The 24,638-nt window shown below is 39.6% G+C and overlaps 3 protein-coding genes across 7 annotated transcripts in view; 2 read left to right on the top strand and 1 right to left on the bottom strand.

The window, feature by feature from the left end:
• Positions 1-12,290, top strand: part of dlg3 (discs, large homolog 3 (Drosophila)) — a 100,983-nt gene extending 88,693 nt beyond the window's left edge. For all 3 annotated transcript variants that reach the window (XM_034690069.1, XM_034690070.1, XM_034690071.1), the window contains 10 exons: positions 3,140-3,316; positions 3,419-3,494; positions 4,018-4,117; positions 7,092-7,133; positions 7,342-7,392; positions 7,497-7,598; positions 7,687-7,859; positions 8,031-8,140; positions 8,228-8,319; positions 9,048-12,290. In XM_034690069.1, coding sequence (XP_034545960.1) covers positions 3,140-3,316; positions 3,419-3,494; positions 4,018-4,117; positions 7,092-7,133; positions 7,342-7,392; positions 7,497-7,598; positions 7,687-7,859; positions 8,031-8,140; positions 8,228-8,319; positions 9,048-9,154 — 1,030 coding nt within the window. In that variant the 3' untranslated portion in view covers positions 9,155-12,290. The remainder of the gene's footprint in view (positions 1-3,139; positions 3,317-3,418; positions 3,495-4,017; positions 4,118-7,091; positions 7,134-7,341; positions 7,393-7,496; positions 7,599-7,686; positions 7,860-8,030; positions 8,141-8,227; positions 8,320-9,047) is intronic.
• On the bottom strand, positions 12,288-24,368 carry tex11 (testis expressed 11). 3 transcript variants are annotated; one of them, XM_034690072.1, is made up of 29 exons: positions 24,246-24,368; positions 22,608-22,726; positions 22,318-22,402; positions 22,103-22,182; positions 21,940-22,020; positions 21,746-21,865; positions 21,439-21,519; positions 21,234-21,319; positions 21,092-21,149; positions 20,917-21,012; positions 20,725-20,806; positions 19,827-19,905; positions 19,542-19,693; positions 19,333-19,418; positions 18,918-19,055; positions 18,721-18,823; positions 18,493-18,617; positions 17,759-17,844; positions 15,754-15,807; positions 15,607-15,647; positions 15,441-15,518; positions 15,243-15,313; positions 14,627-14,740; positions 14,313-14,385; positions 14,047-14,196; positions 13,839-13,947; positions 13,595-13,715; positions 12,826-12,993; positions 12,288-12,637 (listed from the first exon to the last, which is right to left on the bottom strand). In XM_034690072.1, the coding sequence occupies exons 1-29, from the start codon at positions 24,271-24,273 to the stop codon at positions 12,566-12,568; spliced, it is 2,736 nt and encodes a 911-aa protein (XP_034545963.1). In that variant the 5' UTR covers positions 24,274-24,368; the 3' UTR covers positions 12,288-12,565. The 3 variants fall into 3 exon arrangements, 2 of the variants coding, with proteins under 2 accessions (XP_034545963.1, XP_034545964.1); XM_034690073.1 differs by having other exon boundaries at positions 21,709-21,865; positions 24,246-24,327; XR_004632141.1 differs by having other exon boundaries at positions 13,354-13,947.
• Positions 24,343-24,638, top strand: part of kdrl (kinase insert domain receptor like) — a 51,940-nt gene continuing 51,644 nt past the window's right edge. The window contains exon 1 of the mRNA XM_034690068.1: positions 24,343-24,451. The gene's annotated coding sequence lies outside the window, so the exon portion shown is untranslated. The remainder of the gene's footprint in view (positions 24,452-24,638) is intronic.

Raw genomic sequence — 24,638 nt, 5'->3', positions numbered from 1 at the left:
AAATTTTCATAGTGTTGTGTCATCCAACCAAATTGTAATGTCGGCTAGGAAATGGTTTAACAAGTTGTTAAACAACAACACGGAAAAAGCTGGCAATCATTTTCATTATGCTAACACTTGTTTCACGCAAGCTAATGGTTTAATGCTCAATGACAATTCTCTTGCTTAAAACCTGTCCCTGTGTGCCTCTGGATTTTACTTTCCATTATCTTTGCAGTTGCTGATCAATTGGGGAAATGCAATTTGATAATACTTTGTCAGATTCAATGCATTAATAGGACTTGAATCCAGAACCACATCACTACTACATAAAACAGCATTTAGCTTCCAGCCTGAGTCTCACATCATTGGAGACTGTCTGACAAATGAATATTGCAATAGATAGTTAAGTATAGATAAGTACAGTGGATAGCAAAAGTCTACACACCCCTGTTAAAGTGCCAGGATTTGTGATGTAAGAAAATGAGACAAAGATAAATCATGACAGAACTTTTTCCACCTTCAATGTGACCTATAACGTGCACAATTCAACTTAATTTTTTGGGGATATTTTAGGGGGAAGAATAAAAAATAAATAACTAAAATAATGTGGTTGCATAAGTGTACACACCCTCTTATAACTGGGGATGTGGCTATATTCAGAATTAACCAGTCACATTCAATCGCACAACAAATGGTAGTCACTATACACCTGTCATAATTGAAAGTGCAGTCTTACAGCAAAAGCCATGGTCCACAGAGAGCTTCCAAAACATCAGAGGGATCTCATTGTTGAAAGGTATCAGTCAAGAGGGGAAAAACATGTTCCAAGGCATTAGATATATCATGGACCAAAGTGAAGACAGTCATCATCAAGTGGAGAAAATATGATACAACAGTGACATTCCAGAGAACTGGACATCCCTCCAAAACTGATGAAAAGACGAGAAGAAAACTGGTCAGGAAGGCTTCCAAGAGGCCTACAGCAACATTAAAGGAGCTGCGGGGATTTCTGACTAGTACTGGCTGTGTACTACATGTGACAACATCTCTCGTATTCATCATATGTTTCAGCTATGGGTAGGCTGGCAAGACGGAAGCCTTTTCTTATGAAGAAAAACATCCAAGCCCGGCAAAATGTTTCAAAAACATACATGAAGTCTCCCAAAAGCATGTGACAAATGTTTTATGGTCTGATGAAACCAAGGTTTAACTTTTTGGATATAATTCCAAAAGGTGTGTTTGTCATAAAAACAACACTGCACATCAAATAAAGAACACCAGACCCACAGAGAAGCATGGTTGGGGCCGCATCATGCTTTGGGGCTGTTTTTCTTCGGCTGGAACCAGGGCCTTAGTCAAGGTGGAGCGAAGTATGAACAGTTACAAAAACCAGTCAGTTTAACACAAAACCTGCAGCGCTCCATTAGAAAGCTGAAGATGGAGAGGAATTTCACCTTCCAATACGCATACATCCAAATCAACAAAAGCATGGCTTCACCAGAAGAAGATTAAAGTTTTGGAATGGCCCAGCCAGAGTGCAGACCTGAAATCAGTTGAATATCTGTGGGGTGGTCTGAAGAGGGCTGTGCACAGGAGATGCCCTCACTATCTGATGGCTCTTGAGCTCTGGAGTGGGCAAATATTGCCAAATCAAGATGTGCCATGCTAATAGACTTCTACAAAAAAATGGAGTGCTGTAATAAAATAGAAAGGTGCTTCAAACAATTATTAGTTAAAGGGTGTGTACACTTATGCAACCACATCATTTTAGTTGTTTTTTTATTTTATTCTTCCCTCTAAAAGATTTAAATTTTTTGTTCAATTGAATTGTTCATGTTATAGGTCACAATAAAGGTGGAAAAAGTTCTGACATGATTTATCTTGGTCTCAATTTTTAACATCTCAAAACCTGGCATTTTAACAAGGGTGTGTGGACTTTTGCTATCCACTGTATATTGTTGCAATCTTACTGGACACCTGCATCAGAGAAACATTAACCGGTCTGAATCATGCCTCTCTTATAGACCGACTCCCACAAGACATGTAGAGCCTAGCCTGCTCCTAAGCAAGTGACTAAGCCCACAATTATGTTGGGAAAGCTGTCTAGTTAGCTGGCTGATGCAGGAGCTGCCATGTCCTCCCAGCCTCTGGAATGTGGAGGCGTTAAGCCTCTAAGGTGCTCTCAAAAAAAAAACAAGTCACATGCGCTGACTTACTTTCAGAAACACTGACTATGTGAAGGTGCTGAAACATGGTTGAGGCTTTCTATTTGACTATCACTTTTCAACTTTACAATACTTGCATGTAAGGGCCACCAGCACAAAAGCTTTAAACAGACTGCAGGATGATGTAGGCAGTACAGTTGACTTATTGCTGGCCAGAGTTGGGAGGAACACTGAGGCAGAATCTTTTTAACCCAGGGAGAAAATGCATCTTATCTGCTTCATGTCTGTCCACAGCTGTATGGTTGATGCCTTGTAAGCTCATAGGTCAAGTTAAGTGTCAACCTGTAAAGCAGGTATGAATACCTTGAGGAAGCAGCTGTGGGTCGTCCTGTCTGACAAGATATCGTCACATGCAGACAGACAATAAACAGTACATGTTTGTGGTGGAAAGTATGTGGCAACAGCAGTTATAAATGTCAAGTGGAAACTTAAGGATGGCATGCTTTAAATCTCGTCTAGAAGAAGAAATCACTTTCACCTTGTGTTTCTGTCATCTTTTTTTTTTTTTGCTGTGCGCTGTGACGCTGACCATCTGCTCTCAAACCTCTGGCCCTTGATGTTGAGCATATGTATTTAAGCTTTTGCTCATCATCCACTAGAAAGAATGTGCATTTTGCTATCCCTTTAAAAACATGCCAGACTGACATCTTAATGACTTGCTAGCTCTGGAGTAGAGGCCCTCTCTTGGTTCGCACCCAAATTTTGAGTTCAGTTACCTTGAGAAGTTCTTGAACTTGACTCTTGTAAATCTGTATGAACCTAGTAATAGGAAAAAAGTTTCAAAGGCCAAGCATGTACTTGAAGTTCATAGCAGCTATTCTGTGCCAAGTGTGGACACAGTAATTTGGTCTTGGCACACGAGTGAATGACTACACACAAATTCAATATGAACGGAAGGAAGTAGTGTAACACAATCTTTTGTTTTTCTGCAGAGCTTTGTTTGACTATGATCGAACGAGGGACAGCTGCCTTCCCAGCCAAGGCCTGAGCTTCTCTTACGGTGATATCCTCCATGTCATAAATGCTTCTGACGACGAGTGGTGGCAGGCGAGGCTGGTCACACCACACGGAGAGAGCGAGCAGATCGGTGTCATTCCAAGCAAGAAAAGGTATACTTACACTCCATTTGCTGCTGCGCTTATATCGGACATTGTGATACTACCATTCATGGCCAGCACAAATTTATACCCCCATTTTTCTTTTTTCCTCAGAGTGGAGAAGAAGGAGAGGGCCAGGTTAAAAACAGTCAAGTTCCAAGCCAGGACAGGCATGATTGAGTCTAACAGGGTAAGTGTAGAGGGACCAGCTGCTCCCTGCCCCGGTGCCAGAAAGGCTGTCTTCAGAGCTGCTGCTGGGCTCCCAGGGAGATGGCCTACTTCCCCCCAAGTGTGGGAAAGAGACCAGCACCTGCTCACTGAAGCGAGCACAAAAAAGTGCTCATATTACTGTATAGATTACACAGAAGCTCTGCAGACACGAGGGCTCTCTGTAACCTCTACAGCTTGATATTTAGAAAATGTTGGCACAGTCTGATCAGATATTATCTTCAAAAGAAGTCTAACTGATAAAATGTTTTGTGTATCATATACAATGCAAGCTGACTATATTTTATGAAAATTCTACATTATCCCGTTCATTTCCACCCATTACCTGCTTCTCATTTTCATTATTTGACATGTATTCTTTGTTTACATATCATTTGGTTTTGTTTGCATGGGTGTTGGGGTACCCTCATTGAAACCCATTCTGTTTGTTTTCACCCCCTCATTGCCCCCCTCCCCCTTTTTCTCACAAACACCACAACAAGCAGCAAGTCAAAGTAAAGCGCAAAAAAAGCTTCAACCTCTCACGCAAGTTCCCATTTTACAAGAGCAAGGAGAATATTGTGCAGGAGTTGGTGGAGTCTGAACGTGAGTACCAGCTGTGTGATCAACGGGGGGGGGTAGTTGTTGCTTTTCCTTCTTTTCCCCCCTTCATGCTTCAGTTCCGTCTCTCAGCTTCCATCTTTTACGCTCATCTTTGGGGATGGTTTGTGTGATGGCACCGCTCTCATCCCTCTCTCACCGTCCCAGAGAGAGGCCCCCACATGCAGAGCCAGCATCAGGCTGGAGATGTGGGCTTCTCTCTGGTGTGTCTGTGCATCTACGGGCTCCAGAGGAGTGTCGAGCTGCGTGCACTGCATGTGTGTGGCTGCATTAACACACAAGGCCTCCTTACACTTTGATGCCGCTCTTTGTATAAGTCCTGATCAATTCTCCGGTCAGTCACTGACCCAAACAAGAAGAATCTCATTAACTGGACTGAAGCTTTAACACTTAACAGGTCAAAAATCCTTTTTAATGGGATTGGGTTTGTGTAATTGAAAGGCCGTGGCTTACTATGAACAAAGTGGGGCTCAGGCTTAATGAGTAGAGCAGGAAGCCATGTGTCAGTGGGCCAAGCGAGCACGATGCAGCACTCCTCTTCCTCTCTGCCCCAACTCTCACTAACCTCTTCTTCTTCTTCTTCTTCTTCCTGTCTGCTCTCTTCTCTTGGTTTCTGCTCTCACCTGTCGGGACACCTAGGACTTCCCAGGGTTAAGCGATGACTTTTATGGATCAAAGAGTTTGAGTAAGTGTGTGGTTGTACTGTGTCAAGCAGCTGCCCCATGAGCTCAGAGAAAAAAATGCTTTGTCACTGCAAACCCAGCTGGGAATGCTGAACCACACACATGAAGGGGGGCATGCACATACACACGCATGCACGCACACACACACAGAATTAACAGTTCATAAATATACAAAGACATAGAATATGCATTTCCAAGGGGGAATAGGAAGTGCATAAATGGCTTGTTTGATCTCTACTAGAGCCTGAGTGATATATTGGTCAGCAGATGTTGCCTACTACAAATATACATTTCTGTCAGTGTACATATTTTCTAATTTGTTGCTGATATGAAACTTTTTATTTTAAAGATGGTCCTATTAGAGACTTTCCTGTATTGCATACTCTGACTCCTTAGCAGTGGTGGACAGAGTACACGTCTTCATTACTTAAGTCAAAGTATAGATACTCCATGTCAAATATTACTCCAATACAAGTGAAAGTTTACTTGAAATATCTAAAAACTATACCATGGAATAAAACCAGACACTAAGTTACTCCAAGCACAGACAACTTAGTTTGAAATGTTCATCTGGAATTAAACAAATGTTACGTAGCTCAATACACTTTCTCAGGTTGGACTGTGAATGTTTGTATGTTTGAGCAGAGTGGGAAACAGGGAGAACATTTCAAACGATATGTATCATTCTACATTTCAAAAACCTCTAAAGTGGGCGGAAGATATGACCATGGGTGCTCAGGTGGAGAATTATAACCATCATTACCACCTCTAAATGAACTGCCTGATCTGAGTGAATTTGCTCTGTGTTTGCTCCACGTTCAACTGTGGAGACGCACGATATACAAGTGCGACTAAACCACTGAGACAAACAGAACTACAAAAACACATTTTACTGTCTTAGGGATCAGATTTCAGAAAAGAGAAGGAAATTCATGAGCGGACTTTAAAGCAAAAGTAGTGAGTAACTAGAGCATTGATAGAAATGTAGTGGAGTAAAAGTAATAAGTATCACCAAAAAATAATACTCAAGTAAAGTACAGATACTCAAGTAAATTTACTGAGTTACTGTCCACCACTGTTCCTTAGTTCACAGTACTCTCTACACCATCTGTAGCAGAGCATCAGAGCATCAGAGCCAATTGACAGTTGTTTTAAATATTCTTTGAAGTATTTCATTTTAACCCTCCTGTTATGTTTTTTTTTTTTTTGGGACAGCAATAATGTTCCTGGGTCAATTTGACCCGGGGCATATTCAATTATCCAAAAATGTCAGGACCTCAAAAAATCCCAATACAATCTTAATTTAAATCTACAATTTAATCAAAACTTTAACTCCATTACTAAAAATTTAAATCAAGATTTAGTCCATTGGTGTTAATTCTCAGATCATGGTTCTATGAGGATAACTCACTCGTTTTTCATTTAACTTAATGTTAAAACTTTTTTGATGTACGTTGTAAAGCCCTAAATATAAATACAATAGTTTTACATGAAATTGAGTTTTGTTTATTTTATTATACATTTTGAATTTTTTTTTTTTTAATGAAGTGATATTGATAAATTAACACAACACCTCTTCTGTCACATGCTGCCCAGATTTTTAAGCTGTATTTAGCTGGTTTGGTAGGCATATATTACCTAAAATAGAGTTTAAAAAGGGTCAATTTGACCCGCAACATAACAGAAGGGTTAAACAAATGTCTTCTGTGTACCATAACAAAGTCATTTTGGTTCAAAATCCCCCAACAGTCAGGCTCTATGCTTTACAATAAGAGTTGAGTTTTGTCAGATAAGAGCTGGAGTATATCTATGACGAGGGCTTGTCCTGGTTAGAAACAAATTTCCCCTCCCGTTCCCCCGAGTCAGCCAGCTCTTGCCTCCATCCTGTGAGTGGTGCGCAGCTCTATGTTTTCTTTGTCCCTGATACGGGATCCGCTGCCACCGGCATAGATCTAGCAATAGGAAACATTGGTCAGGGAATATCGGGTCATTTGGGACGTTGTCACAGGAAACACTTAATTTCCTATTGCTTGCACCTAAAACCACTTCCCTAATATTACTCGAGCATGGCTGCTGCACTGAGCGAGACTTCTGCTTTCTTTATCCCTTTTCTTAATGGCCTAGTTGTTGAGGAACTGAGTGCTTCCCCTACCCCCTTACTTAGGCTGTTGAAGAAGGTGAAATAACTTTCACCCATCAGGAGACAGAATTTAAATTCAACATTGGCACTGCTGGGTTTAAGTTAAACTGCAATTGGCTTTCTTTTGCTTTTACAGAATGCCTGACATCCAACACAAGTGACAGTGAAAGCAGTTCGAGTGAGTCACCTTCATTTCTCTATGTTTCTGGTTTGTTTAACACTGCCCACATAGATGATTAACATGGTAGATGTTTGAAAATTCACTTGTGAAATGACACCTGTAAATTAATATTCCTCCCAAGTGTTTCATCAGCTAGCAAAATTTGACTCCTTCTAAAATGAAGATGGAAAATATGTGATGAGGATTATTTTGTGTATTAATACAGAGGGACAAGAGGACACGATTCTTTCCTATGAGCCGGTCATTCGACAGGAAAGTGAGTACATCACTTCTCATGAATATATCACAGATTAAACAATGGGTGCATATACTGTATATATTTAACTGTGTCCTCTCCTGCTCTCTTCATCATCCATGCAGTCCACTACACGAGGCCTGTGATCATATTAGGCCCAATGAAGGACAGAGTAAATGATGACCTCATCTCTGAGTTCCCCCACAAGTTTGGCTCCTGCGTACCCCGTGAGTTTACAACAACAGATCCAGACAGCAGCACTCTGAACACAAAACGCAGAGCCAAATATAAACTTTTATCCATCCCTCTCTGCAGATACAACACGTCCGAGGCGAGAAAACGAAATGGACGGCCAGGACTACCACTTTGTGGGCTCAAGGGAGCAAATGGAGAAAGACATTCAGGATAATAAATTTATTGAGGCAGGGCAGTTCAACGAGAACCTGTATGGGACGAGCATCTTGTCCGTCAGAACTGTGGCTGAAAGGGTAGGTATCATGACTTGTTCTTCTGCTGGGGGGAAGGTTACTGATAACAAAGGCATATTAGCTCACCTGATTAATCAGAGAGCACTTTGAGCAGTTATTAATATCCCTGACCATTTTCCAAAGACGTCTAAGACTATGTAATGTGTTAATAAGACTTTACTCTGCTTGCAGGGGAAACACTGCATTCTTGATGTGTCTGGAAATGCCATAAAACGACTGCAGCAAGCACAACTATATCCGATTGCCATCTTTATTAAACCAAAATCCATTGAAGCCCTAATGTAAGTTTGAGCTGTCTTCACTTGCTTTGGTAGAAAAGTTAGTGAAACCACGTCTGTGATTCTTAAAGGAACTTCTTCTCTTTTCAGGGAAATGAATAAGAGGCAGACGTACGAGCAGGCCACTAAAGTCTTTGACAAGGCAGTGAAGCTGGAGCAAGACTTTGGAGAGTTTTTCACAGGTTGGACTCGCTTTAAGTTTTCGTGTTGCGATATGTAGAAGGATCTATTAATTATTTATTGGTCTGTAACCCAACAGCCTTTTTTTAAGATATGTTATTTGCTAATGGTCTAAAAAAAATAAAAAAAAAATCAAGTCCTCTCAAAAGAAAAGCTAGAAAAGGAATTTTGGCACTTAAACTGCAACCAAAAGTTAATCGAGCAATGAGCCAATCAGACGAAAAGTAACTTCCTTAATCAGATATTTTTCTGCTTGTTTCTGTCATACATGATGAAATATTCAGTGTTCTTGGGGTTCGGGCTGTTGGATTGACAAAAGATGAATTTGAAGATGTGATTTTCAGCTGAGCTTTTTATACTTTTTACAGGCAAACTATATAACGCCTAAATGTATTTCTAAGTTGTAGCCCTGCCTAGAAATGTTGCTTTAATGAAGAAGCAGATTATGTGTAGGTTCATAAACTGATTATTAGAGACTGAAGACTACATGAAAAGAAAATGTCATCACAGTTTTGGGGAAACTATAATTTTATTAAGCCTGGTTTTGTTCGACCAACAGTCTTAATCCTGAGCTCACTAAATATGTTTTTCTAAAAATGAAGGAAAGACTATTTTTACATTTAACTGGAGGAGGCAAAAATGTCTGTTATTTTTAGTGACTCCATTGTTTTATTATTACTATTACACACAACCAACAGATTTATATCTGCCTGTTTGTTTGTGTCTCTAGCGATCGTACAGGGTGACTCACTAGAGGAGATCTACAACAAAATCAAGCTAATCATCGAGGAGCAGTCTGGTCCCTACATCTGGATCCCCTCCTCTGAGAAGCTCTGAGCTCCCTGCCGTCCTCTCTGCATCAGTGCAGAGCTCCCCTCCTGCCTCCCAGAGACCCCACCTAAGCCCAAAATAGCCCCCCTCTTCACCTCCTTTTTGCAGATATGTTTCATATCAAGTTTTAGTGTCATCATTATGTTACTCTCTAAATGAAAAAGAAGTCTTATCACCATTACTGTGACTGTGCACACCCCTGCATGAGTTTCTCAACAAATCCATTCAAGACTGGAAATGCCATTCCAAAGGAATTTGTCAAATGAAAACAAAAGGGAAGAGGAACAAATCCTTTTGTGAACTGGGACTGACTGAAGATCAGAATGTTTTACTGAAATCTGGAGCGAGGAGACGGGATTCAAAAAGAAGTTGCAGGGATACAAGAGACAAATCATACCAAGTTGGAACACTTTGTAAATGTTCATCAAGTCACATTTGAAAAGACACGCAAGATGAGAAGTGAAGACCAATTGAGGTTTTTGTTTTTTCTTTTCTAAAAAGACTGGATAAAATCGAGCCCTGCTGATGGTACTGTCAAAGAGTCATCTCTCTTGTTTATAATGACTGAGGAAATTAGTGGAGCCTACAAACTGGTGATCTATTTATCACAAACCAGCTTGCTGTTTGGTCGTCTGCCAGTTGTCTGTGCTGCAGCTGATAAAGACATCTTGGGAGGCGGATCAAGAGGAAGAAATGCGTTGTGAATCTCTACATTTATATTATGAAATCACAAGATAAATGATAAAATCCCACTGAGATTTTACTACATATTAAAAACTACACATTTTACACTTCACTAGAATTGTCAATTTGGAGGGCTGTTAGATTACATTTGAGTTTTCTTTTTGTTTCGTTTCTTTTCTTTATTTCTTTGTGGGATTTTTTGCTTGTGGTTTTTAGCTGCTCTGTGTAATGGATGGGGGTAGAGAAGTGTAACTGGGCTCTCTGCAAAACACCAAACTGCCTTACATCAAATACAAATTCTGTTTTGTGACTACCTGTTGTCTGTTAGGGAGGCTGCACACAATTGACGAGGAAAAGAGAGGAAACATTCTAATCTTTTCTTACTTTTTTTGTGTCCTCCAAACTGCCAGGGGGCCTGACTTGAGTGCAATAGATAAAACAGAGTCTCACCTCTGTGGGCGCCTTTTATTCCCCTGTATTTCCACCTTCCTCCCCAAATTAGGCCATTGGATCACAATTTGGACAGCCAGAGCCTCCTAACTCATGTTGAGCAGCAGACCACCCTATTACACTCTCTGCCTTCCTAGAAGATTCTCTTCTGATTGAATGGTCACATGGTACTGTCCTATCTGCCGCCATGACGGTGGCCTTAAAACGGGTAGAACAAGACAATAATTGTATTGGATGTCCTAACAATTAAAGAGTCAATATAACCTGTTTTTGGATTGTCCCCATGTCCCCCTACCAAAAATAACACTAAAGTTGGGTTTGATTAAACCTATACGCTTTGTGTATCTGTAAATGTATGAATTCTTTACGAATCTCTTGTTGGCAGGTGCAGAACCACTGTGTTGAGCTCTGAAGTGAGCCTGGGGTGAGCTAGACTAGCTCAGGAATCTTAACTTACAGAAACCATTACCCCTGCAACTGAAAGGCCAAGTTAGGGCGATGACACGGAGAGTTCATAGCTGTCAAATGTGAACAAACAAGTACTTGTAGTACTGTCACTTATTTAAAGGTGTTCTCAACTTAACAGTGTAATCAGGCTGTATTCTGTGTCTTTTCTTTTTTCGTGAGGCTGGGAGCTTGTTCAAGGCCATCCGTGTGGTAACTTTTGTGTTGGCTGAGTGGCATCACCAGGATTGACCTGCTCTTCCCTCCCATGCAGATCTTGGCACTATGTTCACAAGTGCATGTGAGGGGGCAGAAGAAGGAGTAGGAGAAGACGGAGGAGTACCTTTGCCCCTGATCGTGAACATTCTTGCTTTCCTCAGCTTTTTTTGAAAAGTGAGAAGGGAGTTTTTCTTTTCTTTTTTTGTCTTCTCAAGAGAGCCAGACCCAAAAGGAAATGGTAAACAAGACCTCTGGGTCCCCCTGCTCTCTCCCACCCACAGAGCACCTGTACCTGCAGGCATTTTCTGAACAGGTGTGCCCACCTGCCAGGCACCACTGCTAAACCAGCTGTCATAACCTGTGTCAAAACCAGAGTTCAGGGAATAACCGAAGGGAACAGAGCCATTTATAAACTGCTTGCAGACTGTTTCAAAGGAAGTGGTAGCTGTACAATGTAAATAAGCCCCCAGCAGATCCCCCTCACCTGTGCTTCATGCATGTGTGAATCATACTGGGACAAACACGTTTTATAGACCACAAATGTCAGGTAAGTAAAGTTTGAGCTACTCTTGAGATATAATTTCCATACAAATGTGCTGTATCGTTGGTATTTCTCTTCAAATGCCTATTGGAAAATTTAACTAGTCAGTTGGGAATTCAATTCCTGCAAGTAGGGCCTGTCTACATGTGATTTCTTGTGGAACGTGTCTGGGTGTATAGATTTAAAAAAAGATATATTGTAAAAAATAATTAAAAAGAGATGCAGGCAGAATCCTACACAGTATCACACAATATCACAGAAACCAGGAGCATTGATCAATACGTCATTAGAAGTTTAGAATTGGTCCTCTCTGGTGTTTAGTTGAAATACAGCTGACTGTTAACAATGTGTGTGGTATTCATACCTCAGTCAGCCATGTCAAAGCCCAAAGAACTTGATTTCATTTTACTCTTTCCATTGAGGTTGTGCTATATAACAAGATGGAACCTGAATGCCTCTTTGTGTGTATAATTGATGAGGGTCTTTGTTTTGATGAGAGAAATGATGACATATATGCTTTTATTTTCGGGTGGGGGGGTCAGGGTTCTTGTTTGTACTTTTGGGTGATGATGTTTCTGTTATAGCACATCTGTGCAGTAAGTGCTTGCAAACATGAACCCTTTGATTGTACAGTAGTTTCCTTCCTGTCACTGCAGGTGGTACAGCCTATTAGGACAATTGGCCTCATGGTCTTCCCTGTCCTAGTCATGAGGGAACACAGTCCTGCAACTTTTGTTTGGGTTTTATTTTGGGACTTGACAAAAGTTTATTTGTTTGAAAATAAAATATGTGACTCAGTTATGATTTTGATGTTCTTGTCATTCTGCTTGAAAGTGACATATTGGCTTTATTAATATAGGACAAAGAGGAGGTCCCAAGCTGACATTAAACAGAACAAATTTTGGTACAGGACAACTTGTCAATCAGGATACCCAAAAATAGCAACAATGTCTCAAATTGGAACGGTTTACCACAACATTGATAACATTTACCTGTGACATTAAACTGATGAAACTGAGTGTAATTAAGACCACCCTCAGAACAGGAAACTAACCCCAGGTTGACACCAGCCTCTTCGGTTATTCCTCCATGTTTTGGTTCTTCTTAGCTCTGTCTAACCTGTCCAGGATTTCACTGTAGAGACCTGACATCTGTTGGTGCACAAGAAGCAGTATAACTTAAAAGGCTGTCTCTTTGTTATGGTTATATTTCAGCATGCCTGTGTCTTTGGCCCTAGCCTTTCTCACATTTACCCACTAACAGTATGATTCATGCTTTACCATGCTCCAAACACCACAGTCTGCTTTATCCCCTCCCTTCTTCTTCACTGGCCCTGTACCTGTCTCTCATAGCTCTCCTGCAGGGATCCCAGGTGTCTGACGAAGCTCATGGCGAGGCCACACCACTTCTCAGCCTCTGGATACTGAGCCAGGCTGTACAGCAGTATCCCTGTGTTCCACGCCCTCGTCAGCAACCACAGGGTCTCCATCTCTGGGAAGTCGTCGGGCTGCAGAGGGGAGCAGGAAGACACTCAGAAGACATTTTAATGGAGGCCACCTAGGTGTCTCATTTGAGCCAAGCTTACGGAAGGGAATCTATTTTTGAGGGTAAAGCCTGTGAGTAACTTCCACACGTTCCTGCTCTACTGTATGTTAACCTTTTCTAGGAGTCTTTGACAGGCCATAAACAAACACAAATGTCTATCATTTCCGAAGTTTCCTTCATTTTTCACAACACCCTAATCTCAGGCTTTCACTTTGATCCAAAGAATTCCACAGCTTTCGAGTAATAACTGAATATGAAAGGGGAAATAAGCTCTGCCTCTAAAGCAGTGTAATTTGCTGCCCCTTTCAGAACTGCAGCTCACCGGCAGTGTGATGACTTGTACAGCACATTAACATCCAAATTGGCAGGAAGGGGGTGGTGTAGGAAGCATCTGCTAATTGAAGTGCAGCTGAAAGCCCATTGATAAAAAGAGGCTTCCAGAACAGCAGGCAGGCATGGAGTGGTAAAGAAAGGGTTAATTATATGGCAGGGAGCAGTTCTGATGGAGGGGAACAGGAGGTGGGAGCCAAGGGATGAGGAGCATGTGATTGGTGCTGACTCACTGCGGCTGCAATGATGGACAGAGCCTCCTCAAAGTAGTCCCACACCTCCTCCAGCACATGGGCCTCTACCTCTGACACACCGCTTGGGAGGGACAGCTTGATCAGGCTGTGAACACACTTACTAAGACAGGGGCACAGAAAGAGACACACTCAGAAAGCCTTTTCATCCTAATGAGCACTTTGTGGGAATGGATCAGTAATGAAATGTCATGGGTGTTTTCATGCAGAGTAGTGATGGGTATGCCTGCAGCGGGCCAGGTCAGCCTGTGGTTGTTTCTTGTGCAGAGAGAGAGCAACCCTCAAGGCCTTCTTACACAGCAGAGGGAAGTGGGCTGGAGGCTCCATGGCTAAAGCTACAAAACAGATGCCAGCACACTGAAAATACTACGTAGGGTGTGTCTGTTTCTTCACATGTTTGCAGAGATAAGATGAATACAACACAATGTATTTACCCGCAATGGTTTCTAACGTCTTAATTTCAATATTTTCAAGCTCCAAGACTGACTCCAGAACCGTCTCCACCTTGGGGTCATTCAGCTTAGCACGGGCTTCAAATTCATAGAGCAGCAGCAGTGTGTCTGTTGGATCCATGGGGATGTTTCCTGTAAGTAAATACGTGTTGAGAATACATATCATCTTCATTTTGACTCATGAGAGGGAAAGTGCAGTCTTTATTTCTAACTTTTTTCATTTTGTTGTATGTATCTGCTGAAGGCACCTGATGCTTTTAGAGTTTTCCAGATCTCCCAGCAGATCTGAATGTGCTCCAGAGCCTGAATGAGCTCTTCAGTCTGTAAACCAGGCAGACACAGTTAAAAAAAAAAACAACAAAAAAAAACATTCTGGATTCATCAGCACCACCTAGTGTTAACTTCCCCTTCAAAGACAGCCGGATCAAAATGAAACACCTACGCCAGCACCAATAATGTGGTTAGTCACCTCTCTTCTACACTGGTCTTGGTAAATTTCCATCCATGTGGATGGAGAGCGTGCTAAATGTAGGAGATGGGTCAGAGGGAGTGGGTGGCACACCTGGGCAGAGTGAGGAGACTTCCTGCAGTGTTCCAAAGACGCAGCAGCAGCCATTAGCAGGCACGTCTTCTGGCCCATGAGCAGTGTACGATCAGGAGGGCAGAGTTGGGAGAGCTACAGATTTGCATGGACACAAGTGTTTGATAGCACAATACCTATTTTCTATATTATCAACAAAGACTTGTAAAATAAAGTCTTTTCTAAGAAGCAGGAACAGGAGGATACAGGAACTTCTCCTAATGCCTAAATAAAACTACTCAACATGTATTGCAGAAGCTTCTATTTATATGTGTGCTCTCAGGCGTAAATAGATGCGTGATGATCAAGCTTGTGCACCCAGTCAACAACATGTAAAGGAACAGAGACGGAACACAAGGGTTTCAAAATCAATTTGCAGTTGCAGGTTTTCTATTAAAGGTAGTGTCCGAAAGTCAGAGAGCAAAGCTAACTATCAGAACGGGATCATGGAGGGTCATTGTGATTCATCATCTTAAAGTGATGTGCTTATTTTTCTGAAGAAAAGGTAAATCTGCGTTAAAGTAATATTGATCTACACCCACGTACTATTCCACAGATATTGATTGATTTACCTGACAAAGCTAATAAGGCCACTTGCCTGGTAAGAGAGAACAAAAAAATCCCTCATCTTGTCAGGACTGCTCTCACACTGCAGAGCTGAGTTCCAAGCTGTAATAAAGATACACACACACACTCATTCACTCACACAGATAAAATGAAAGTGCTGCAAGATTTTGAGTGATAGCTAGCAAACCATGTCTGATTGGAGTAACAAGGAGAGAAAGAGTCTTAGTACCAATCTTTCTGAACCAGTTAGCTTCCTCTGCACGTTGCTCAGCAGTCATGCAAGACTGGCATGAAACTTTCTGCAAAGCTTCAATGATTGCAAACACAAATGTTGGGTTATCTCACACAGCTGATACTGTAGTGAATATAATTGCCGTTGTTGTACATATACTCACCCATTTTTAAATAAGGCAGCAGGACATCAAGATTAATAAACCTGCATGATGTGAATGTGCATGAAAATCTGGGGCTTGATTTTGTTAAAGGAAGCATTAATCATACTTTAAAATGGCACATTATTATGAGCTCTCTCCTTCCCTCACCTGGTGTCAGCACTTGATCTCTCTAATGTTGAAAGCACAAGTCGAACCAAACACCTATAAAAAGATGAATGAAGAAACTGGTGTTGACCTCCTTTTTTCACCTACTAACTGTATTATACGGAGACACACTTTCCCAGAAGAAGCAGGGGAATATAGGTCAGTGGATCATAGAGGTGTCTGGAAAAACTAACTGACTGGCTACAATTTCTCAGCACACAAGACTTCTCTTTACAACATTGCTGCTAACTTGTCACTATATGTTGCACACTAGACTGTGTGTTGATACACAGGAAAACAAGTGAATGACACTCCTTTATAAAGGGATATTCAATTTATGGGTTATCTAAAAATGCCTGATTTAAGGATGAGGTTACAGTGAAAGAAACAAGGAGATAAGGCCAATATTATCCTTAAAAAGCCTTCTCGTGAAGCACATTGGTTATTGAAATGCCTATGTAGCTTTTGCAGCATGAGGAGGCGTTCACATACCTGTGCGAGCCTCAGAAAGGCTGAAAGTATTTAAGCTTCATCTGGTCAAGTTCTTTTAAGTGAATGCTCCACCTGCTTGTAAAACTGAAATTAGAATAAAAGCTGCTTGCGTTTTTTGTTTTCAATTATTTTTATGAACTTTTTTTTTATTTATGAGACTGACCCTTCTATCTCTTATATCACTTATCTTTTTATTGATTTTGTCTATCGTTGCAACTAAAGATTATTTTTGGTGTTGACTAATCTATGGATTATTTTTTCGATAAATCAGGATTATTTGGCTCAAGTATTTGAGTCTCTCCTCATCATAAACTCATCCACACATCTTTGCTTAGCACAACTTAAATAGAAGAAACAAAACAGAGTATTGTTGTTTTTGTATTATTTGACTATTTTCAGGCTATATATATATATCATGTTTTATAACAGTGCAGTAAGTTAAACCAATCATCACTGATTTCTTACTGCGTAAATATAAATATCTTATTAAATTAAAAGTAACCTGCTTCAAAACAGACAAATTGGATGGATTTTTACAACTCAGAATAAACCCTAGAATTAACAGGAACAGAAAAGAGACAACATGTACATGTACCTTCCAGCATGTGATTTTATCATACAACAATAACAATTTATTCAGTCTGGCTTTTATGTAGGGTTTAACAATGTTATTACTAACCTTTACTATAATATTGATTTAAATGTTGCTTTATTATTTTAGTAATTTTAACTGTTATCTTATTCTATTTTGATGTATTTATTAATTCATTCATTTATTTATTTTTATTTATCTACTCAGTTTTATTGATATTTTTAGCCTTAGTTTTATTTTCAACTCGTATCCTAACCCTTTTTAAATCTATTTATCTGAACTATTTGTATTCTTAATTTTGATGCTTTAATTTATTTTAATTACACATATTTTATTTTTGGTGTGTGTTAACCTCTATTTTATTTTATTTTATTTTATTTTATGTTATTATTTTTATTTTGTATTATTATTATTTGTATTATTATTATGATCTTCCCCTAATATGTCTTGCCATAGTTTTATTTCTCCTTCAATTACTGTGAAGCACTTTGGGTTGCATTTGATTTGTATGAAAGGTGCTATATGAATAAAGCTTGATTGATTGATGATTGATTGATAACAATTAACAACAATAATATGACGTGTCGACAAATTTTTGTAAACGACTAATCGTTGCAGCCCTAATTTTGTCCAGTCAGTATATTTATTGGTGTGCTAAATACTGGTATTTATTTAAGGCTTTACTTCATATACTGAACCTTACTGTATGTACATACTACTGTCTCTATGGTTCTGTTATTTTTTCAAGTTATAAGTTGCTCCATATAAATTGCCTCTAGAGATTAATACAGTTGTTTGAATTTAATTGAATTCTTTAGGCTTTATAATATATTTCATCATAATAGATGCACTTCTTTTCTCCTTACAGGCAGGTGATTTATTTCTGTTTTAAAAGTGGATTTGTGTGTTACAGTGTGTACAGACCTGAGAGCATTCAGAACCTGAGCTTCATCTTTGGAGTTGTCACACAAGCTCTCCAGCGCCTTCATGGCAGTTTCCTGTTGATCATTCTGTCACAAGGAAATCAAATGAAACATTTCCCCTTAAATAATAAGTCTAATACATTTTTCATTACAAAAACAAAAATCACCTTCAGAACATTTCCCTGAAAAACAACCAAAGGTTGCTTGCTGTCACGTTAGCTGATAGAACAAAAAAAGGAAAGTCCACTACATTGTTAGATTTTTGTAATATCCCAATTTAGTAGAAAATGTACCCATTTGTACAAAGTTAACTGTGTCATGTTAAGCTTAAAATCAACATCCATCTATGCTAACTTTTAAGTTTATGTGCATTTTCCCGAGAAGGTGGTTTGCAGTAGTGCTCTGTCTGACCCCAATAGAGAGGTGGATCTTTTCCTGGAAAGATGTAACATCCCCAGCCTCCAACATTTTCCCAATCCAACCATTTTGAGTGCAGTGACTAGGACAAGATCCTACAGCAACTTGCCACCCTCATACTCTGCCAGGTGAATTCAACTGGGCATCTGTGGAGCCTGCAGGTACCACCGTGGATGACTAAAGCCAGTTTTTTTCTTTGAAATCATAAAAGAAAAATTCCAATATTTCCACCGGACCAACCAAATAATTGTCAAATATATCCAAATATTTTTCACACGATTACGAGTGCTGAGCAGAGAGTCCTGTAATGAGTCTTACCTCTAAAGCAATCTGAGCAGCCAGACTGAGGAGACTGAGAGCAGCATTCTCAGATACCAACAGTCTGTCCTCCGTGGAGACGAGACACCTGGTCAGAAGTCCCATTGCATTCACTGCCTCTGCAGCTGGTACAAATCAACAGCCTCATCAACACAGAGAATATGCTGATAATGTAGCTGTGATCAAATACCAACGCTAGCACACACACGTTTCCGTATTTTTAGTTACCTTTCTCCACATTGTTCTCTTGCACTGCAATCTTGTACACACAGAAGTGAGTGAAAATGTTGTCTGGGTCACATCTCTCCACTTCTTTCATTGCTTCTTTAGCCTTTAATGAAGACATTTTTTTTTCAGGACACACAAACGCACAACACATAAATGTACAGCTTCATGATTTGCTCTAGTGGCTTAAGCAGTCTTACCTTCTCCAGCTGCCTGAGCTGAAGGAAACAGGAAGCTCTGTTCCTCTGCAGTTTTGCTGAGTTGGGCTCCAACTGACCGCCTTTAAAGAAACTCAGAGAGTAGCTGTACCATTGGAGAGCCTCGGAGTAGTTCCCAGCCTAGGAAAAAACACAGATTACTAAGTTAAACATTATTGATCAATGTGTGGAAAATCAACCTCTGCATTCTATATATCTGGGCTGGATATGAGAAGTCGTGAGACACAGTGCAGAGATCAAAACCAAACCAAACCAAGAAAGCCTGCACAGTCCACATGGACAGGTGGGCTAACAGCGGCCAATCAGCAGCACTGCTGATAACATGCTGATATTACACGTGCAAATAACTTTAAAATATGTTCTGAATTAAGCATAAATAAGGATGTGTTTGACAGACCTCAAAGTGTTTTGATGCCTTATCCCACAGTAGTACATGAAGACCTGTGAGGGCATGTGGAGTCAGCTGTTTTCCTGTATAATGGCCTGTGTGGGAGTAAGTAAAGACAGTACTTATACAGGGGGCCCTCAACAGTGAAATACATGTATTTCTGTAAAATACATCATACATCACACTTATTCAAGACTGGGAATACATTAGAAAATTACCACAGATAATATCATCTATCTTCTGTTTGGCTAACAGCTCCTTTCCTTTCTGCAACAGTAGATCAATGTGTAAGACAAGCGCTGTTCCCAGGTCAGGGGCCGACTCAAAGTGCTGACACACACGTTTCAAATACTCAAATGCCAGCACTTCTCTAGGAAAATCAAAACAGATATTATTCAGAGTTGAGCAGTGTATGTCTAAGCAGTCCTTCAGAGACAATGTGTATATGTTTGGGTTACACATTGTTTTTCTTAGGACGTCTACAAAGAACACTGAGTTCTTACCTGTCTTCAAACATGAGAAGTTTCACTGTGCTCAGACACGCGTCAAGAGGAACCATGGATTCCAGCATCTCATGTAGTCCTAAAAAAACATATTTATGATATTCTTTGAAAAGTGCATTTACCCCTACATAACCATCCAATTATAAACACACAGTGATGATTAGTCGTTAGTAGGGTTGCAAAGGGGTGGAAAGTTCCAGGTAAATTTCCATGGGAAGTAAAGCTGGGGAATTTTGGAAATATTCCAAATTTGAAACTTTCCATGGAAATTATGGGAATTTATGGGAATTAACTTTGATTGTATGGGAACTATGGGAATTAACTTTGAATTTATGGGAATTAACTTTGAATTTGTGGGAATTAACTGTGAATTTATGGGAATTAACTGGGCATTGAGGGTAATTTAATGGAACGGTATCATATCCAAGCATAAATATTCGTTTTGTTATAAGCAGACATCCATCCAAAATAATACAATTAAAAGCTTTATTTGTAAGTAGAACATTATCAAGTGTTAAATATTTTATTGCACAATCAATTCTTTCATCGAAGAACAAAAACATGATTGTTGAGTTATATATCTGGTTGTTTCAGTCAGGACTTTGCTAAAACAACTAGATATTTTCCCCAACTATATTTACGTAAGTTCCCTATTAAGAGCCAACCTTCAATTTAGTTAATTCCTTTTAATTCCTGGTTTATTCACGTTTATTCCCATAAATTCCCGTTAATTCCCATGGAAAGTGTCCAACTTTGAAAATTCACAGAATTTTGTAACCCTAGTCGTTAGCTCCACATAACTATTAGCTCCACATACTCACTAATCATAGATGACCACTGACACCTGTGATGACGAAGTTCTGGATAAATAATTGAAGGAGATGAAGAAATGACTAACCTGTTCTGATAACATCATCCAAGGCTCCACATCTCAGAAGTATTCTGATTTTCAAGTACAGCCCAGATGCACTCACAGATTCCTGTCAAATTGCAAATTGCCATTGGGTATACAACATCTGAGACTTCACGTAGTTAACTGTAAAATATGTATGAATATTACAATTTGAAAATGATAGCTCATAGAATCCACCTTGTTGGCTAGGCTGACCGCATTAAGAGCCTTCTCCTGAAACCTCTGACAGTCCCATTCAAAATAAACTGTAGCTAAGAGCCTCAGAACCTTTGCCTATTGTGAGCGAAACTGGGTGTTAAAACAAAGTACTATTCCCATTGCTTATACTACACTTTATGTTGCACTGTTTTACCTGGACTTCAGATCCAGGGGCATATTTCACATTCATCTTCCCGATATCATAGCTTTGGCTGAAAAGAGAGAAGGAATCCTTTTGTGAAACATCCTCAAGAACTTTGGATTTCACGGTAAGCTGTATTTAAACATATATTAACCTCAGCCAAAATACACTGTCCTCAAACTTCCTCAGATTGTAAGTGTCAATGCCGAAGTTGTAGCACATAAGGGAAAGATACGCAGTCTGCAATTAGAAAAATGTTAACAGTTAACACCCCCCACACTTTGAACACCAACATGTGCTATAAATGTGAAACAACAATATATAGTGTTGTAATAGTGACAGCACAGAGGCTTTGTTACATCTTTAGGGAGCCGCAGCAGCATGTCTTTACAGCGCTGCATGTATCCCACAGCTTCATGGTTGTTCCCTTGAATTATGGCCTGCAAAGAAGAGACTTAAGCTTCCAGTTAAATGTCAGCACACAATTTAACATTCTCTACCAGCACAAAATAAGATTTCCCCCTCTCATTGTTTCTCAGATCACATTTTAGCTGTCTCACACTTCACACTGCAAGTCTGTCAGAATAGCACTACATCAGCTGCCAAAAATCACAAGAACAAATATTCACATTGAAGGTGTTGAACATCACATGAGCCACAGCTCACCGATTCTGCCTGGTAGGAGAGAACTCGAAGCAGATCCTTCTCTACATCCCCCTTTGATGAAGTAATGTCAGCTATTCCATCACCCCTAGAAGTTAGATGGCCGTAGAGGGTTTCCAGACCCTAGGGAAGTTGTTTGTTGAATAATATGTAAATTATACCATCTTTCTGTTAGTACTTTTCTTCTTCTTTTTTACCTTGACAGCAAGCCTTAAGAAGTTATCTGCCATCTGGGGATTTTTGCAGTCTAGCCAGGTTCTCCCTGTTTTGCTGGCCATCTGTAAAGATTAGACACTCACAGGGCTTATCTTCCTGAAATGCTGAGCACTGGCAGAGGGCTTACTGTTCAGTGTTGCTTACAAGGATCTGCTTGCGGATGACGCCCTCTGCTGGATTCTCAGGCTCACAGCAGCACAGAAGGCTGCATGCAACATGACGCACTGTGAGGATGTGGACATTTCAACTACTACTGCTTGCAATTCAAAAATTGTATCAACATTTCAACATATTACTTTAAAATGTCATGATGGTCAGTTATATGATACTGTCAATTAGTACTGAGAATAGCAGTGTACCTTTAGCTTTCTGATGTTTGCTTATAACAGTTCCCACGTTCTTGGTAACAGCCCAGTTCCACAGCTGGATGGCACACTCCTCAAGCTGTAAAGTGAGTATTAAATGTAGCGTTGCCTTACAAGAGCATGGTACAGTAACACTGCAAATCTACAGCTGCCTGCTTATCTCTGATATGGATTTAATTAATTTCTCTACCTTGGTTGTTTTGTATTTCTTAGATAGTTTTTGTATTTACTATTCCAATATATCTCTGAAGAGGACACTTCTATACTCTGTCTCATACACTCACCCCTCCCTGGGGATCTGGTATTTTGGGGAACTCCTCCAGGCATAAGACTTCAGAGTAAAGCTTCTCTATCACCTCATCATAATCGGAAGCCTGTGTTTTCAGCAGGCTCTCCGTCAGACCTGTTTATGACCAAAGGCCGACAAGACAAGATAATGTCAAGAGGTTGACAGGATAGGAACAAGGCAACAGAGGACTTGTCATCCACTCAAGTAGTGTAAGATGTGTAACACAGGAGAGCTCATATCACAACAGCGTTTTGCACACAAGGGCACCATAACATGAAACTTATAAGCTTATCATTGCCCTTTGATTGTAAATGGATTAATACATTTAACCCTCCTGTTACCATCAAATTGACTAACACCTTTTGTCCTTGGGGTCAATTTGACCCCAGCAATTTAAACCTCCAGAAACTGATTGTTATCTAGGTGTATGTGTCAGGTTCTTTATGTTTCTTTGTTGACTAAACAGACCTTTAAATAAAATATATTTTTAGCATAACACAGTTTGTCATGCTCTCCTCGGCCCTGCCTTGTTTCTGTTTTTAAAACGTATGACACATCATTGAATGTCTTTAGAGACATGGTGGCTGGAAATATATCTCAATCTTAAGGTTGGCAATTCGATCCCAGCTTCTGCAGTCACATGCAGAAGTGTCCTCGGGCAAAACACTGAAACTCAAATTTCTCCCTCTGTATATTTCTTATGTTTTATACAGCTAAAACAGCCTAGGGTCACATTGACCCCAAGGAACACTGATTCACAATTTTATTTTACAGGAAATTGGAACATATCACCATTTAAATTTTCCCAGTTGTTGAAATATGAAGCCAAACAAATGATATTAGTCATTAAATTAGAGACATTAAATGTTGAATGGGGTCCAATTGACCCCAAGGATAATAGGAGGGTTAAATATACATTTATCAATCAATCAAGCTTTATTTATATAGCACCTTTCATACAAATCATATGCAACCCAAAGGGATTTTACAGCAATTGGAAAAACTAGAAAGAAGCAGAAATAAAACAATGGCAAGACATATTAGGGGAAAATAATAATAATAAGAATAATAATAATAATAATAATAATAATACAAATACAAATTAAAATATGATAAAATAAAATAGAGACTAATGCACACCAACAGTATGTGTAATTAAAATAAGTTGAAGCATCAACATTTAAAATATTAGCTTTTATAACTCTAAACATTTTTTAAAACACTCTTACTATACAAACATTTGGAAATTTTCTTATTAATATTCTCATTGACTCACATTAGCTAATTTTTTAGTTTTTTTCTCTCACTTATAAATTGATCAATCCGTAATTAGTTCAAGTTAGGGCTGATATTACATAGTGTTCAAAGCACTATATGCCACTATATTATGAACCAGAAAAATCATCTTTTACTCATGACTGAGAGACAAAACGCTAGTCTAGCTCATTAGCCTCAATGGACAGCAGTATGGGTTTACTTGTTATGGTGACCTAGCAAAGGTCAGAAACCTAGCTAGGGTGCAATTTAAGTAATTTTGTCTCAATACCTCAATTTTAAACCACAATTTGCTTCCAATAACGTCAAAAACATACGCCATAGTAGTTAGAAAAAGTTACCGGAGAACTGTACTCACATTTCACAGTTGAAAGGAACCCCTCCATGTCAAAGGTGTCGACTCTGGGTCGGGTCACCGAGCGGTCTCGGCTCTTTGATTGACAGCAGACAAAAAAGCCCGCGAAAAATCCCGGAAGTGAAGACCTTGGAGGTAACAACAAATCTATATCCACTGACTCCAAAGACATACCACTCAAAAGTTTGGAAACACCTTATCATTCAAAGGTTTTTATTTATTTTAATTATTTGAAACACTGTAGATTAATACTGAAGACATCAAAACTATGAAATAATCTGGTTTTGCCATAATATGGATTACAACAGTAGTCAAATAGAGCTATCCATTGTGTACTAACCTTACCTCTGAACAACACAACTGATGGTCTCAAACACATTAAGAAGTAATTCTACA

This window comes from Notolabrus celidotus, chromosome 8, assembly GCF_009762535.1.
Source record: "Notolabrus celidotus isolate fNotCel1 chromosome 8, fNotCel1.pri, whole genome shotgun sequence".
NCBI classification, from domain to species: domain Eukaryota; kingdom Metazoa; phylum Chordata; class Actinopteri; order Labriformes; family Labridae; genus Notolabrus; species Notolabrus celidotus.
This window is presented reverse-complemented; position numbering and strand designations above follow the sequence as displayed.

Excerpts from the sequence above, each read along its gene's own strand:
- tex11 (XM_034690072.1), bottom strand. The coding sequence starts at position 24,273 with ATGGAGGGGTTCCTTTCAACTGTGAAAT. Across the intron at positions 21,150-21,233 it reads GACAGTGTATTTTGGCTGAG|CCAAAGCTATGATATCGGGA; the intron begins GTTAATATATGT and ends CTCTCTTTTCAG. Across the intron at positions 12,638-12,825 it reads AGGAGAGCTATGAGAGACAG|ATGTCAGGTCTCTACAGTGA; the intron begins GTACAGGGCCAG and ends GTGCACCAACAG.